Source organism: Micropterus salmoides, unplaced genomic scaffold (assembly GCF_014851395.1).
Source record: "Micropterus salmoides isolate LMB-PRFRI ecotype aquatic unplaced genomic scaffold, ASM1485139v1 Ms_hic_scaffold_15, whole genome shotgun sequence".
Lineage (NCBI taxonomy): Eukaryota > Metazoa > Chordata > Actinopteri > Centrarchiformes > Centrarchidae > Micropterus > Micropterus salmoides.
Window position 1 is genome coordinate 20,187,415 of NW_024040596.1, and position 18,087 is coordinate 20,205,501.

At 40.9% G+C, this 18,087-nt stretch overlaps 1 protein-coding gene across 1 annotated transcript in view; it reads left to right on the top strand.

The window, feature by feature from the left end:
* Nucleotides 1–18,087, top strand: part of mycbp2 (MYC binding protein 2) — a gene marked incomplete at its 3' end in the record, with an annotated part of 65,161 nt that overhangs the window by 9,053 nt on the left and 38,021 nt on the right. Inside the window, 17 exon segments of the mRNA XM_038720931.1 lie at nucleotides 3,648–3,863; nucleotides 5,664–5,817; nucleotides 6,100–6,296; nucleotides 7,288–7,530; nucleotides 8,516–8,587; nucleotides 8,882–8,978; nucleotides 9,091–9,164; nucleotides 11,456–11,594; nucleotides 11,804–11,880; nucleotides 13,378–13,582; nucleotides 13,706–13,870; nucleotides 14,077–14,235; nucleotides 14,327–14,531; nucleotides 14,721–14,866; nucleotides 15,329–15,439; nucleotides 15,777–15,881; nucleotides 17,871–17,990. Of these exon segments, the coding sequence (XP_038576859.1) occupies nucleotides 3,648–3,863; nucleotides 5,664–5,817; nucleotides 6,100–6,296; nucleotides 7,288–7,530; nucleotides 8,516–8,587; nucleotides 8,882–8,978; nucleotides 9,091–9,164; nucleotides 11,456–11,594; nucleotides 11,804–11,880; nucleotides 13,378–13,582; nucleotides 13,706–13,870; nucleotides 14,077–14,235; nucleotides 14,327–14,531; nucleotides 14,721–14,866; nucleotides 15,329–15,439; nucleotides 15,777–15,881; nucleotides 17,871–17,990 (2,485 nt within the window).

Below are 18,087 nucleotides of genomic sequence, written 5' to 3' on the forward strand. Positions count from 1 at the left end.
TTATAAATATTCCCTTTTGGCCTGTCGACCTCATTTTTATCAATGAGGGTAGACTCAATAACACCCTTTTGTATAAGCAATGCAATCGAACAACACAACTACCTAAAACCTCCCAAATGACCATTAAAGCAGCAATAAGTTATATTTTACAATAACAATTTATCAAATGTGAAAACAATGTGGAAGGGGTCACTAAAAAGAATGATTAATTAATCATCAAAATTATTAACTACTCCGTTCAGCAATGCAGAGCTTGATAGTGAGTTTCAGCTCACTGTTTTGCTGTCTGGTCTGTAAATTTCCTGTTTTGGTTCACACTCACTGCTTTCATAATGTTGTTTTTGCACACAGCAGGCAGCTGTTTTTAAGCAAAAATGCTTTAAAACCCCACTCAGCAGTACCTGCTCAGCACCAAATGACAGACCAACACAGTTAGTAACAAGCTGGTGAACAAAGTGGAGCATTTAGCTGCTTAAAAGGCAGATACTGTTGGAGTTTGTGAAGACCCAAAACAGAGCTAAAGTAGAGTGAACAGTGGACTTGAGTTTTCCATGTGGCCACAGACACGACTCCAAATGAAAGCTGATGTGAATGTGTAAATAAGAAACAGTGATAACATTGCAGTGCACTTTTCACAACATGTTTACCTTGAACACAACTCGCATCTTTCTGCATTGATTTTGTAAAATGTTGAGTAAGCCGTTTTGTAAGTGTGATAGCTGTGTTGAGCTATCTTGAAATTGGTAAACACTTGGCTAAGCCCAGTGTGTACAAAAGTGAGCTTCCCGAGGAGTCAAAGCAAAAAGAGGAGTCATGTCATGTCACAATGTTGCACTGACTAGACATGAAGACAATGACAGAACTGATTGTATAAAGACTATGTTCTACAGAGGCTTTACACTCCCACTCTGTTGGAGTTATATAATGTAGTTTCAAGTCAAATGCAACAGCTAACATTTGCCTAGAGTCCCTCAGGGAACCTAACCCTCGGAGGAATTCACAGTCTCGTAAAGACAGATGGGATATTACCTCACTCATTGTGGTCAGTAGGCACTTGCTTTGGTAAGGTGTGTCATTAGTGGATGTAGACTAAGATTGCCTCTTAGTGGCAATCCTTAAGATTTCAGTTCTGGTTGATTTGATAAATCCTGTAGTTACTGGTGGCAACATTAAAATGCAGGTTAATGCTGCAGGTTACAGAATGCTGGGGGCAGCAAAACAAACTAATGTAAGTTTTAATAAAGAAGTCAGGCAATAATTGGGCTGTAATTCTTCATCTAACAGCTGACTGTGGCCACTGCTTCTTGTTTTATTAGTCCCAGCAATATTTCAACTTGTGTTTAGCTAGTTAAATGCTTTTAATTAAAGTTGCAGCAATAGGAAATGTTTGATTTGCATTAGCAGTAACTTAATTTAGCATTTTTTCTGGGAATGCGGCCACCAACACCCAGTTACAAATATATATATAAACATTACAATATCTTCACTCGTTGGCCATAGGCTCAATCACCATTGTGTTACTTCATTCAGGGATGTGATTTTTCCCGTTTAATCCGGAATTCCGGATTTTTTCCGACCTGAAACCCCCGATCCCCGTGAATCATGCAGATCTGTAATTTAGAAGGAGCTGGCAGAGTGAAATGGAGAGGATTTGAGGACATCTACAGGCTGACGTGTGTAAAGTTTTATTCCTTTCCAGGCATCGGCAAGGATGTTTGTTTGCGTTCAGCTGCCCATTCCACACCTGCGTAGTGTGTTCCACAGTCGCTCTCGCGCATCAGTGGTAACGTGTTGGGCAGTACTGTAATATTACTTTTCCCAGTAAAGAGTAATGTAACGGATTGCTATTTCCAGTTATATTATTCGTTACTAATCCAAGCAGCGCTGTGCTGCTGAAGCCACCATCCCTGACTTGAATGCGCGACCGCGCTGCAGCTCAGCGGCACCGGACCTTATGTTGTTCAAGTCAGCTGTTAGCCAAAAAGCTAAAGGAAGACTGGGGAACAAGGAGACAGGTATTTTCGATAGCTGTAAGTAACGTTATTGCCATTATTGTGTCACAGTCAAATAACATTGTCGTCCGTTGTACACTTTGTGCGACCAGCCAAAAGCTTTCAACTGCGAACAATTATACATCTATACTTAATTAAAACATCAGCTAAGCACAGCAACGTGAAACTCAGACAGAAAGAAACTCCGGCCGCTACTGCCAGTGATGCTTGGACTCGTCGGGAGAGAGTGGCGTTATATCACCCACTAGTAAGGTAGAGTAGCTAATGTTAATTTTTTTTAAGGATTATATGCTAAGTAACTAGCAGGTAATAGCTATAGGCCTATTATTTCTGAGTAACCTGCCCAACACTGAGTTGACAATAAGGATCAGATAAATTGGGTGTGTTTTGATTATTGCTTGTTATAGGCTATCTAATGTTTACTTTGACGTTGTCGATTGATCACTCATATAGCCTATATACACTTTGCTGTATGAATGGTTGCTTTTTAAGTCCTTATGTTAAAGGTTTTGGCACCTTATAAAGTAATTTCTTGTGAATGGTTGTGACAGGGTTTATATAAGGCCTTTTCAGATGGCTTGGATCCGCAGGGTCGCTCTGTGCTCCTCTTCAACAGACAGGCAAACAAGCGCTGGCGAAGTAACCATAGCAATGGCTTCTGTGTAACTGGCGCTCAGTATATCTTTCTGCTTTTTTGCCCTTTGCCAATCACATGCCTGTTCATCGGGTGATTGATAGACATTTATTTAAGTCCTCAAGATTCCAACTTTAAGCACCTGCATAACTAACAAAAAGCTGAGGGACACAAATCAAAATGAATACATCATAACTTCCAGTCCATGAATAATAATGTTTATGACTTGTGTTGGGGCTGACTGATAAATCATTAGCAATATTATTGGCCATATTGAGCTAATAATAATAATAAATCAGAATCTGTGTTTAGAACAGCCACAAATCCACCGCAAAACACAGCAATCAGCTGATCTTGATAGTACTTTGAACAAAAGTATAGCTGATTAGAACAATAAACAAAAGTTAATTTGAAACTGCATTATGTGATGTTATCTTTGGGAGGTCACATAACAACTGTTAGGGATAATATTTGTTTATGTTATGTGTTTCTGAAAAGAAGTAGACATTTTTTTTAATTAAAAATGTGTTTAACAATCCCATACCTTTCGGGCTCTAATAAATACAGCAGTGATGGCATGAAATCAACAAGAACCAAGATGGAGCTTTCAGTTTTGTTCTAGACCAAGTGGAAACTGACATCAGAACAACAACATCAGTTTATTAAAACATGCTTGCTGCTGTCAATATAGAGTCACTACTTTTGTCTACAAGACATTATTATGGTCTCAATCCCGGTCACTCTGTTCATATCTTTTTAAATTGTGACTTGGAGGTTAAAACGATGTTAAGACTTCAAGTGAGTAAATCTTTTTCAGTGGAAAAATGAAAGCAAACTACAGGTGCAAACATGACTGTATCACTGACAGACTGTATCACTTTACAATTACACCTGTTCATAAAGAATTTACATTGCTGTTTATAAATGACTGGATGCTGTGCTAAATAGCTTAACGATGCACCATTATTGCTGACCACCCCATTCTCTCTCTTTTTCCATAGGCTGAAAGTTTAGATGGAGCCCTCTGCGTGCCAGACATCAAGCTTCACAGCAACCCATCTGCATTCAATGTCTACTGCAACGTGCGGCACTGTGTGCTGGACTGGCAGCAGAGAGAGGCCTCCCTGGCGCTGGCTTCCAGGAGCTCGGTGCAGAGTGGCGACTCCGACAGTGAGGAGGAGGAAGAGTACCGCGAGCCAGCCGTGAAGCTGCCAAAGGTATTGGGGGGGGGGGGGGGGGGTATCAAGGTTAGAGCCAGCTCTTTATCTTATGGATGCAACGACCCTTTATCTCCCCGGGCTTGTATGTAGGGCTCATGCTTTTTATTGCTGTGATAATTGGCGTCACTTTGCCAGAGGTTTGAAACCCTCATTCTGTGGGGATGACAGCCTCTACTCTGTTTCCCCAGCTCCCTCTCCTACTCTGTGTGCCTGTCGGTTTATCTTTCTCACTCCATATCACTGCTGTTGGTTTTTATTTAAAATGTTAACTATTGCTCGTACGTGGAAACAAAATGAGTAATCTGTAATGAAAACAATTATCACGCACAGTGGACTGTTTTTAATTAGTTTGCTTTGTACTCAGGTAAAGTGTTGCTAAAATCCCTTATCACCTGGTCTTACTGCATGCCTCATTACCCTGTGAACTAAGGTATTCATGTTCTCTTTGATAACATTAAGTAGAGAAAAATAGCAAGCCATGCTGAACAGATCATTAACACCAAATCATCTGAGGCAGTGTGTCAAATTATTTAGGGTTCTATACCGTGAATGGCAGAATTCAGAAATTAAGTTAAGTGTGTTTGATGTCTTTGTAAAAGGCTACAGCCTTACAGTACCACAATAAATAATCGGAGGAGTGACCTGTTAGCTTGTCTTCCAAGTGAGGCTGCAGGGGCACCGTAAATGAGCTGAACATCAGTTGTACACTGTAGTTTAGGATTCAGCAGAAGAAATGCTTTCAAATTACCAGAATTTTTCCTTTATCTATTATGCACTCTGTGTTTGAAAAGGCTCACAACAACAGCACAACACAGTTACTAAACAGTTATACGTGTTTGCAATGTGCATGTCTGTTTAGAGAATTGTAAGTTGATTTCAACTTATGTTGCATGACCGCTGTACATATTGGTTAGCAGGTAAATACTGGAGTGTCACAAATGGTTAGGTTTCATTGTTAAACTGGTAAGTCTGTGTCCATTTGATCACTTTTCAGACCATTTATTTAATTAAATTGGCTACTCTTGATATAATATTTTGGGGTAATTTAGTTTTAATAAGATTAATAACAGTTGCTGACAACCTATATGTTGAGGATTGTTGCTGTTTTTGTGTGTATGTGTTTCAAATAAGTAACACTGACAGAGCGCCTGTAAGCCTTTATTCCATAAGTATTATTTTGTTATTTACATATATCTAAGGTCTAGAATATCTATTGTAAATTTGTTCATCTATATCTGCTCAGTTTTTTATGTACAAATTGGCAACAAGTGATTCACTGGCAGCAACATCAAAGCAATATTTGATTCACTAACAAGCCTTACTGAGAGAGACCGGGAGAAATAGAGAGAGAGGCATTCTTTTTTAGGCCAAACTCCTTTGCCTGCCCCCCTTGCCCATGCACTTAAGTGGGTCTGTCATTATACTAAATCTTAATAGTGGATGTTGTTGTCAGCTGTGGTAACTGTACATAATGTGGGCCCCCAGCTAAATGTAGGTTATTTTAATGTAGAATGATTAGGTCATACTATTACAAGAAGACATCCCCTCCGAGCTTCTGTTTATCAATACTGTTTAATTTAGAATACTTGTTAAAAGAGACATTTCTTATCAACAACAGGCAATTGTGTATAAACCCGATATGGTGACAGAAAGTGGTGATTATTTTTAAAACTATATGCAGTGTCCATATGCTGTGTAAAGTGGTATCACAGCTAGTGAAGCTATACATGGGCTGTGGTACAACAGCATGCTGTTCATTAGCTCATGTAAAAAATTTGCTTTCTTCTGTGTGTGCAGATCATTGGCATTGGCCTATGTGGGGTATTTGAGCTGATAAAAGAGACTCGGTTCTCTCACCCCTCACTGTGCCTGCGCAGCCTGCAGGCCTTGTTGGACATGCTGCAGGGACAACAGCCTGAGGGCTTTCAGACTGAGCCTCCTGATGTGCTAGGTAAGGCTGAAAATTTGCACACATGCAATCCAATGCAATAGCCCTGGAACAAATATTGTTTGTGAAGCTTAAAATATTCAGTTTTATTGACCCTGTCCAAGATGTGTTGTTGCAAACAAATGATGTTTTTGAGGCTGTAGTAAGTTGGCATGTGATATTGAACTCCATTATATAACATTACGTAATTTGTTTCTTGTATTCTGTTCACCTGATTTACAAACAGCACTTTTTTCTCTTTTCATGAATGTCTAACCTGCCCACCACTTGTACACTTGTCTTCAGAGTCTCTTTTCCAGTTGTTGTTGGAGACCACGGTTCGGAGCACAGGGCCCAATGACCCGACTGGACAGGCCATCACTGCACTGTCCTGTGCCTGCCTCTTCAGCCTGGTGGTGGCCTGGGGAGACACTGGCAAAATCTTGCAGGCCGTCTCGGCCATCCTCACCAACAACGGCAGCCATGCCTGCCAGACGATACAGGTAATTAACCAATTTAAATAAATGCTGAATGCATTTGACATTTTGACTGCACAGTTGTCTGTGCTCTTTGTCTTTCTTTTGCTTATGCTTGTATTCTGTGAGGCACAAGCTAGAATGAAGTTGTTCTTACATAATCAGTAGAATTTGAATTGTTATATTTTCTGAACCACCTCCACCAGGAAATTTAGTATTTTTTCAGTTATAATTTCAAATTTTACCTTCAGATTAGTAGAAATGACCAACAAAGTGAATTTGTAAAGGATAATGTAACCTCTGGCTCCTCCATGCATTTCCTTTTGAGCAGAGAGACTCAGAGCAGTGTCTGGACAGCACAAATTGAGTTTTGGAAAATGTCAAGCTGCTCTGATTCTTCTGTTTGATTACGTTACCCTGTCTGCATTCTTATGCCAGTTTGCTTCGATCTCTAGCTTGTCCTCTCTCTCTGTTTCTTTCTCTCCGTTTTTATTTTATTGCCTAAGTTTTGCTTTATATAAAATAGTGACCATAAAAATGTTTAACCTGCATACATATCAAATTTGTAAACTCAACCAGCGCTGCAGTGGGCCTCGCATATTTATCCCCCACTGACGTAGGGCCTGTGTGGTTTTAACCTGGTTCCTCATCTTTTAGGCATTGACTGAGCTGTGAATCATTAGAATGGCAGGCAGGCTGGTGGGAAGTGTGGGCTTATGTGCTGTACACGCCTGTGTGTTCGTTTCTATCTGTGTGAACAGTGAGATAAGCTGTAAGTGTTCTGCCATGGAAATGTGTGTGTGGAAAAATGCATTCGGGCAGAATGAGAGGGGAGTGAATATGTAGGTATCGTGACAACAGTCTCAGTCACTAATATGAGAATTTGACTCAGCAATAAAGAAGCTCATTCGCAAGTTCCAACCTGGTGCATGGTCTGCTTCACGAAATATACCTCATTGTGTCACATTAGAGGTTTGAAGTCTTTCAGCACTCTCCTTGTCTTCCTAAATCTCACCAGGTGCCCACTATACTGAACGCGCTACAGAGGAGTGTACAGGCTGTCCTGGTGGGAAAGATTCAAATCCAGGATTGGTTTGGGAATGGGATCAAACGTGCGGCCCTGATGAACAAGTGGGTCCTGAAAGAGGTAGCCATTGATGAGGATGAGCGCTGTCTTTTACAGACTGATGGTTCCTTCCTGTACTTGCTCTGTAAGGATGGGCTCTACAAAGTGGGTTCTGGATACAGTGGCACCGTGAGGGTATGTAACAGTCAAACCTGGATGTTGTCACTGTTGAGATCTCCAAAGTTGGTGATTTAGACTTTTCAGATAAACTGAAGGATAATTTATTCTCTCTTGTAATGAAGCTTAAAGGAGGCTGTTTTTCATGGCTCAGGAAAAGTTTACGTTTTGGAGATACATGGTTTTCACGGGGCAGCAGCCGTGTATACTCTCAGTTGCTAGTTAATTAAGTATGACGAGCCAAAAATGTTGCAGTTTAATGAAACAGTCCTGCAATAAATCCTGCCTACATGACAATTATGTTCATGTTTTGTTGAAACGGCTTTAGAGAGGTGTTGGTTCTGATCATTTTGGAGGCTGTAATTTATGATGCTGTTAAACTGTATTGAATAACACTAACCAGTGTTTTTATTATTTTTTCCAACCCAACCCCATTACATAAATGAAAATAGGCTAAATGACAGAAACATCTTTCTGTATAATGCAATACAGCCTCACAGACTATATCCTCCAAAATCACAGGGTTGATGCAACATGTATCTAAAACTGTTTTAATAAAAACTGTATTTTCTAACATTTAGGTTGGATTTATTGCAGGACTGTTTTAGGCTAGTATTAGGCTACATTGCTGTTTACCTAATAAAGTGGCAGCTGAGTTGGATGTCTGTGTCTGATGTGTTCAAAAAGAAGTATCTACCCAGATGAGAAACTTTGTTTAACCTTCAATTGAATTTGTACATAGGATCATGGGATGAAAACGAGTCTAAACATAAAGGCATTGTACAGAGCATTTCCCAGTTGATGATAGGCAGCTAGCAGCAGTAGTTCGTGTTGCAGTTAGTAGACACCCAAAATTCTGAATACAGTGAACAAACTATACATTTTAGAGTGTGTCAATATTAAATACCAGTGTTTGTTGTTGTCTGGTGATTGTTCATCTGCTAACAGTATAGTATGGTTTGTCAATGTTCATGGTTGCCTGCTCATGTGCATGTGTCGACAGGGCCATGTGTACAACTCCACGTCTCGTACCAGGAATCGAAAGGAGAAGAGATCATGGCTGGGCTTTGCTCAGGTAGGTAGTGGAGCTTTCATCAAGATGTTCCTCGACTACATTTTGTTGAGTTGACCTCCATGTGACTTCAGTGATGTTGGTTATTTGTAGTCAGTGCTTAGTTTCTTATTAAACCCAGAAGTCTTAATAGTTATGTGTTTTTAAAACTGCTGATGTGTTGTTCTTAAGGAATGTGATAGGGATGAATTGTTTAAATACAGTGTCCTCTTTTTCATTATTAACAATACAATAAGTAAGCTGTAAGGCCGAAGTTGGGGAGAGTCCTTACTAACAGTGTTTGTGGTGCGTCTTCAGGGTTACTTGCTGTATCGAGACACAAGTAACCACACTATGTCGGCCATCAAGATCAACCCTGAGACTCTGGAGCATGAGGGGACTGTCACAATGCCAGGTGCTAAGAACAATTTTTTATAATTAGTTTTTTAATTAAAAACACTTCATTGGAGTTAAGTAGTCATAATTCCAACTAACAAAAATACTGGGTATATTCACTATCCCTTCAGGTCAACATTCAGACGGACAGAACATCATCTTCACAGACGGAGAGTACATCAACCAGATTGCAGCCTGCAAAGATGTAAGTTTAAGGTTCCTGCTAAAGTTTCTCATTGCCATGAAAATAGCATTCATTATCTTTCCTAGGCTTCTCAAAAGAAGAACAGCTAAAAAGTGGAATTCAAAATTGAGTCAGTATCAGTCGGGGAAGTGCTCAGTGTTTCCAGGAGTTTAAATACATTTATAGTTTTATTAGATTACATTAGAGTCAACTTGATTTTCATTATGCAGAGTATGGATATAGAGCTAATGAAATGCTGTTAGCATTTAACCAGACGTGTAGACATATATTGTTTTATACAGATAATTGCAATAATACCACATCTTACAATAAGTATAGTGGAGTTACAATATACAGATATTGTATAGTATATATGAATATGTTAAAATGGATAGAAGAGAAGTGAACAGAGTTAGCCCATCCCTGCTTAACAATACTCATCTTTTTTATCTTTTTCAACTGAGTAAGCTCTCTTTCAATATGTGTTGTTTCCCTCATGATAACCAAATCTTTTGTATTTGAAATGAGGGTAGTTGTTCCACTTGAATTACCCTGTGAAGCATCTGCCACTTCCCCTTTGACGGAACCTCAGTTGATCACCAGCTGTGCCAAAGAGGAGGGTGTAGCTGTGTCTGTGTGTCGTGTATATGTGGGCGTGGCGGTGAGGGCAATTGCACCAGATGTGGGTGTTCTGCAGAGAGCTTTATCTCTCAAGCAGTTATCTGCATAAACACTCTGTAATGCGAGTGGGGGAAGGGAAGAAGTGAAATCCATATACCTGCCGTTGCAGCTAGCCTTGCTCCTGGATAGCAGTTTGTAGGCTAATCAAGGGAGTAGGATACTATATGGTGGGAGATGAAGGGGAGTCCTCAGAAGCTGCGTGGGTTTAAATTGTGCAGCCACCAAATGCCACCACTGCACAGACCACTTAACATTTTAGGAAAACCACATGAGATACAGAGTGAAGGGGTTTCAGATGCTGGGTGGTAGAGGTAGAAGGTGATGTGTGGGTAATCTGTGGGAGGTCAGGGGGATAGTCAGAGGAAGAAGGTAACCTGTAGGAAGGAAAAGTAGGGGGTGAGGGGTAGCATGGGCTAGAGGATAGAGGCATTATTTAATTATTTGAGTGGCACATGTGCTCTGCTCTGCAGGAATCAGAGCACAATCGATGAGTCAGTCATCATTACCACACAGTGGAAACTAGACCATCCCCATGCTACCCTTCATCCCCTTTTTATATCTCTGTTGTCTCTTTTAATTTCAATTATGCTCCAATTGTGTGACTCTTTTTTTCTCTGTTCCTCCCATTATAAATGGTCCCTTTCAGTCGCATCCCCTGCAGTTTGACTAATCCACATCTCAGGCAGTTGTATCATCTGTTATGTACACTGCATTGAGCCAGAGTGCGTGATGTCACACCATTCACGTTAATGTTTATATAAATGGATATGCTATTAACACTGACGTGGCTTGGGTTTTAACTTGCTATAGCCACTAACATTTAAAAAAAATGTATGCACAGATTTTGTTATGCTAAGCCACACCCACAGTAGATTGACCCAAACATACTGTCGCTACAGTTGATAGATTGACCCATGATTCCTGTAAGGTTATAATCCATGTTGTTAATCCTAACTGCATCCAGCACATGTAGTTATGACATGTATTTCAGGCCCATTTGTAGCGACTTAGCTCATTCTCCGCTGTACCAAAACACGCATGCACTTGTAGCCAGTCACATGTAAGCAGTCAAATGTTTTGATGTCCACAGTGTCCCCAAATTATTGGAACTTAATAATAATTTGACATTTTGGGAAATATGATGATTTGCTTTCTTGCTGCTCATGTCGGAAACCTGTTTTTATTTTCTATTTGACTCTTTTTAAAAATTGTATTTTAATGTGTTTTCCCTATGTTGCTTTAATGTTTTATGTAGAGCACTTTGAATTGCCTTGTTGCTGAAATGGGCTATACAAATAAGCTTGCCTTGCTGTGCCTCTTGTCAGTAGACTAAATATTAATATTTAGCAAAATCAAACTCATGTCATAAATATAAATATGTCATAAATATTTATAATTAGTGTGCATAAATGTGAGTGATAACAATCTTCTTTTCTCACTCTCGGCAAGAAAGCAACTTCGTGTATTTCTAACCATTTTGAACTGTTCCTATAAGAGCTTGATTCATTTTGATTGTCACATTGAGTCAGGTGAAGCAAAAAATGTTGAAAGACTCTAAATGTCACACTGTAGCAATGATGAGTCATGAAACTATAAACAGTGTTTTCTCCCGTTGGTCCTGACTCCTGCAGGATGGTTTTGTGGTGCGGATCTATACTATGAGCTCAGACCCGGCCTTGCAGCAGGAACTGCAGCTGAAGCTGGCAAGGAAATGTCTGCACGCCTGTGGGATCTCTCTCTTTGACCTCGAGAAGGATCTGCACATCATCAGTAAGTGATACGATATGTACAAATATATAACTGTAACTGTGCATAGTACACCTGTTAAAGTCATTAGGTATTTCACATTGTATGCGTGTGTCGACAAGGTTGCAAATGTGTCGGAAGTATTCACAACACAAAGGAATAAAACAAAAAAGCAAACTTTCCAACTTTGTCTCATTGTGTATTGGGCTCTAAATAGTATGTTGTTCTCTCAGGCACAGGCTTTGATGAAGAAGCAGCATTGCTTGGAGCAGGCAGGGAGTTTGCTCTGATGAAAACTGCCTCGGGAAAGGTGAGAGTGAAAAAAAAAAATTCTCTGGTGGTGTGCCCAAAATGTTTAGGAAGAATTACAGTTGGAACAGATTCAACTGCTGAGCTTTTGTCTTGCTAATGACAGGCCAGGGACTTTAGAGGGTGAACCTGGGGAAAACACTCTAAATGAATTGTGCGTGTTTTTTCTTCCTTCTGTGGTTACACTGGCTACATGAAGCTCGTTGTACAAAATTAACATTCCCTTAGTTCATAACATCTATATGTAATTACCAATAGTAAGATTCCCCAAGGACCAGGCTGACCTAAAGCATATCAGTAAGTTGTAGTATTTTGGAACTATTTGGTGACCCTCTAAGGTAATTGTTCTTTAAATAATACAGAATGAGGGAGCTATATATATTTTTCTTTTTCTGTTTATTGTGCTCTGGGCTCAACTCTTGTTAGTGGTTAAATGCACACTGATCCTATAAAGTGACATCCCTGCTTAACTAACTGGAAGTGATTAGTGTATTTCACCAAGCTAAGCAGCGGCTGTGGCCTATAGTATAATGCCCACTTTCAGGAAAACACACCAGGGCCCACTGCAGTGAAGATTTTTTTTTATTTTTATGAAAAACTTGTATAAGAGTAGAAACGTGAACATGAATATAAGTATTAACACAATTTAATGCTTAAACAGAATAGATTTTATGTTTGTGTCTGTATACAGAGGCTGTTGGAGGAATTGACTCAGTATACTACATGACTCAGAGTTAGATTGCAGGGTCCTGCAAATAGGCCCTGTCGCTGTAGGGAGGCCGCGCTTTGTTGAAGAAGATATTTCACATTTTTATGCAGACTGTCATTCTAAGACGAGAATGCTAACTATGTAGTTGTTTGGGTGTGTGGAGGGTGTGGTTGTGTGTGTCTGTACTGTAGGTGTGGTGTGGTGTGCCTATTTTGCAGATAGCAGTGAAGGGCAGTTGCCTGTTGCACGTTTCTGTGTCTGTGTGGAATCCTAATCTCACAGCACACTTTATCTGCAGATTACCTTAACCCTGACCGACTAAATCGGTAAAAATAGGAGCAGCTGACCTGTATGTTGGCACAAAGTTCACTCATCAATTGGGCAGGACGTTATGCCAGACATTAGGAAAAGAGTAAAAAGAAGGTTTATTATTTACAAGCTACTGTTCTCTCTGGATGCAGTGCTGTTGGGATCGTGTAATTTACAAAGTGAATGTCGGTTGATTTGAGTAATAAAAATAAATAATAAGTCACCTCCAGCAGCGGCCTTTGCCTATGCATCATCACAAATGACTCCTGCTGTTTGAATTAAATAAATACAATGCACGTGGTCTGACCAAAAATAATAGTTCATCAAAACTCGGCGGGTGCTTATTCATTCCGCTAAGTGGAACACAGTGGGCTCTGGAAAAGATGGATGGCCGTCTGCTGAAATAGAAATGAACCCTGGCTAAACCTTAGCCACAAACTCCTCAAAAATGACCACTTATTGCTGATCTTTCCCTCACAGATCTACTACACAGGAAAGTACCAGAGCTTGGGTATTAAGCAGGGTGGCCCGTCAGCAGGGAAATGGGTGGAATTGCCCGTTACAAAGTCTCCCAAGATCGCTCAGTTCTCAGTTGGCCATGATGGATCTCATGCGTTGCTTGTAGCCGAAGACGGAAGTGTGTTCTTTACAGGCTCTGCCAGCAAGGGAGAAGACGGAGAGTCCAGTAAGTAAATTTCAAACTATCTGCAGACATTCAACAATTCAGTCTATTCAACCTTTGTTAAACACAGAATCAAAGCCGTCTCAGTTAAGTTCTGGCTGTCATGTCTGTTATTTTCCTTTGCAGCTAAAAGCCGCAGACAGCCCAAGCCGTACAAGCCCAAGAAGATGATCAAATTAGAGACAAAGACCGCCATGTACACTGCGTGTAACAATGGCAGCAGCAGCATTGTCACCAAGGACGGAGAGCTCTACATGTTTGGCAAAGATGCTATTTACAGTGACAGCACCTGTGAGTTAACTGGGGCAGGGATTTTTCAAATTCTGCACTTCAGGGAGTTATTCTGAGATGTTTTAGTAGTTTCTTGTCCTTTTCTACATCACTTTGATAAAGACAGATTAAGGACTTTATAAGAATAAACATTTATTTGTCTATAAATATTTCTCTGTTTAAAGCCATATTTTTTACTTTAATCATAATCACATTCTTCTTCACAGGCCAGGTGACAGACCTGAAAGGTCACTTTGTAACTCAGGTTGCCATGGGTAAGGCCCATACGTGTGTTCTGACCAAGAGCGGTGAAGTGTGGACATTTGGGGTGAATAACAAGGGCCAGTGTGGCAGAGACACTGGAGCCATGAACCAGGCAGGGAAAGGTAAGCAGATGGACAAACAAATACACGTATCAACATAGTGTATATTGTTTCTTACATATACGTACATTTTGTGTGTGTGTGTCTGTTGTAGCGTTTGGTGTTGAGAGCATGGCCACAGCCATGGACGAAGACCTGGAAGATGACCTAGAAGAGAAGGAAGAGAAGAGCATGATGTGCCAACCAGGCATGCACAAGTGGAAGTTGGACCAGTGCATGGTCTGCACGGTGTGTGGAGACTGCACTGGCTACGGTGCCAGCTGCGTCAGCAGTGGACGACCGGACAGAGTACCAGGAGGGTAAGAAGAGACAAAAACTGAAAGGGTTGTCATTACACTATCAGTACAGCACTTGTGTTTAATAATTTGTAAGTATTGTGGAGAGCCAGTAAAATGCTCACCTGACTGCAAGGGGTGATGTTTTAACTGGTTGAATTGTTTATTATAATGTGAATATTTTTTCTATCTGTGTTTGCGTCTGCCAACCAGTATCTGTGGCTGTGGGTCTGGAGAGTCTGGCTGCTCAGCGTGTGGCTGTTGCAAGGCCTGTGCCAGGGAGCTGGATGGTCAAGAGGCCAGACAGAGAGGCATCTTTGATGCAGTGAAGGAGATGATTCCACTGGACTTGCTACTAAGTATGCCAGCTGACATCTAATATAACATCATGCCCCGCCCTCTTTTTGCCTTGTTATTCATACAACACGTACATCTCACCTTTATCACCACTTACATTGTTTACAATTTGCTTAAAGCCACAAAGTCTAATAAATAATATGCATGTTAAAATCTCATTCACATACATATTTCCTATGGTTTGCAGTATGCCGGACCCTCCATAATTGATTAGAATAAATCAGGGATGAGTGCAAGCTATATATCCTTCTGAGCTATGCCAGCACGCTGCTTATGCTACACATATCACCCTGTCTGCTGCATTTGCTTGAAGTCATTGCCTCTCCATCACGTCTCCATCATTCATTGATGTTTGTCTTGTTTTGTTCTGCTCTGCTTCGTCTTCCCTTCTGCTCCTGCTCCTTCTCCTTCTTCTTCTGCATCCTGTCTTGGCTGCCTGTACCTGGGGCCTTTTGTGTTTTCAGCTGTGCCTGTCCCTCCCCCTCCAGGAGTAAACATTGAGGAGCACATTCAGATCCGTCAGGAGGAGAAACGACAGAGGATCAACCGCCGGCACAGGCTGGAGGAGGGCAGAGGTATGATTTAGGGCTAAACAGAATGTACCAATTTTAGGCTGTTTTTTTTTTTTTTTATTTTGCTTTACGAAGTTAAAATGTCTATGATTTGAATGAGAATTTAATATAGGCATAAAGAGAGTGAGGTAGGAGTGGAGGTTAATGATAGGTTGAAAAAAGTCCATCCCTTTTAGTTTCAGGTGCTGTGTGAGCTTGAGTGTTGTGCCTTGGTGACTTCCCCCTTGCTTGTGTCTTGTATAATTTTTCAGTGTGTGTATTGTTGTGGTGTAGTATTATAATGTCTTCTTTCCCATTTGTGAGCATTGTGCATGCATGTGAAAGTTTCTTTCTCCCCCAGGCCCCCTTGTTTTTCCTGGTCCCATATTTATGAACCAGCGTGAGCAGGCCCTAGCCAGAATAAGACCCCTTCAGGCACTAAGGCATAAACGGGACAAGCACAAAGGTACTACGGTCTTCACTAACTCAACGGGTTCAGAAACACCCCTTTGACTCATCTCCCAATCTGGCTGTCCCGCCCACCTCCTCTCTCACTCTCTGACGGCAGGACTCTTATGTCTTCACCAGGTCTCATGGTAACAAACAATGTAGCCTTTTGGCAAGAAGGACTCATTGTGACTCACAGTGGTGAAATGACTGTAAAGCCTTTAGACTGGATTAAAGACCAATCTTCCTTTTGAATTTAATTATTTTTATGTTACAGTAATTATCTTATCATAGGAAAGGACTAAGGTACAATTAAGATTTAGTCAGGTATGCCTAACCATTTTCTGGTTTAACAGTTCTAATCCTCTGAGTAGGATTGCAGTTGTTTAGACTTAAATAGAAATCAGTTGTCCTTGTCTAACTGGATTTACTATCACTCCCATAGCTGCTGATTTGTCACTTTGTGGGTACAGCTTCAGCATTACAAGCAGAGCAAACAGTAAGCACTGTGGACAGCAAGCTTTGATGACAAGTATGACACAGAAGGAAGGCAGCAGGATTGTCCGTTTTTATAATACATGTTTTTGATGTGGCTTAGAAATCACTCACAAATGTCGAAACATCCATGAACTTAGCATAACAAGAAGCTTTTCAGGCACTTGACTATCAGACAAGTGAGTGTAGTGTGGGGGTTTTCTTTGGGGAAAAAGAAAATGTAATTGTGACAAACCATATTTTTAAAGTCACCACAACAGAGGAGCCCAACGCTTACAGGCTTCTGAACTCTCTCTGTACTATGTACAGTATTCAGAAGAAAATATACTTTAGTTAACAAAAATATAAAATGTTAAACATATGCAAACTGTCACTAATGTATGTACAGCTGTTTTTTTCCCTGTAGATTGTGCACATCAGCAGGGTTCATCTGCCTGTCTGAGCTGCTGCTACTTTTCTTGGCGCATGTTGGCGCATGTTGGAGTGGAACCTCATGTCTGAAACTGCTGGTGGATGATCTTGGCTAGGCCTGATTTTGTGTGCCTGGCATTGTGCCCCGGTTGTTGCCCCGGTTGAACCTTCACACTAGAAACTCATTGTTAAGGATAAAGGGCTTGTTTTATTGTCCCGCTGTTATATGTGGAAACAGTGACGCCACAGTAATTTCTGTTTCAGAGCAGCCGTGGCCAGTGGCAAGAAATTGAGGTTGTTCTTCTTTGTTAAATAACTTTCCTTTTGTGGAACCATTCATTGTGGTTGATACACATTTGTAAGGCTAGGTTATTTGGGGTACCTCCCCTGAGCATTCTCCTTCATGTTTTATGAAGAGGAATGGCTGCCCCAAATGCCTCCATCAACAGTACTGGTGTTTCTGTCTATGAGCACTTAATAAGCTCTCGGTGCTCTCATTAAGAGTACTTGTGATTACTGACATTGAGAGTTGTTGACATTGAGAGGGCCATGTGCCAGTCAATATTGATTTTACATTTACTGTTAAGTTCAGTTATAAAGATATAAAGCTGTTATCTCATCTGGCCGTCCTCAGTCACAGAGGTAAACCACAATAAGCTGGTTCCTGGTCCAAAAAGGTATTGACAGTCATTATGTTTACTGTAATGCATGGGCCTCTATCCAACCTTTTCCACTCACAAACCACACTTGTGACCTCTTATACAGGGCTCAGGGTATACCAGATTTCCTCTTCCTCATTGAATGCAGAAAGATGTTAAAGAAGAAAATCTATTTATTTCCTAAACAAACAATCTGTCCATCTGTAATGGGACTGGTTGCCAAAAGCCTTTCTGTTGTAGAGGTGTTGTTCCCTCGGTACTATTTCGGCATGCTCTTCCCTTTTCTCCGTTTTCTTTTGAATCCTCTTTTCCCTCCAGCTCCGTTTTCCAGGACTTTACAGAGACCTCCACTTCTGTGGTCTGAAGTTGCCACAAAACCTCACTCCCCCCCGCCCCCCCCCAATCTCTACTCAAATGTGCTGACTTCTGTGTTTGCCTTGTAGATGGAAGCAGTGAGCGTGGGGAGAAGGATGCCAGCAAAATCACCACCTACCCCCCAGGGGCAGTGAGATTTGACTGCGAGCTGCGAGCTGTGCAGGTCAGCTGCGGTTTTCACCACTCAGGTAAGTTAATTTCCCTCATGGCTGGTTCTGGTGAGGCACCAGAGTATATTTGTCTGCATATTATATTAAGAATTGAGTGGCTGCCCTTGAAGTAAAA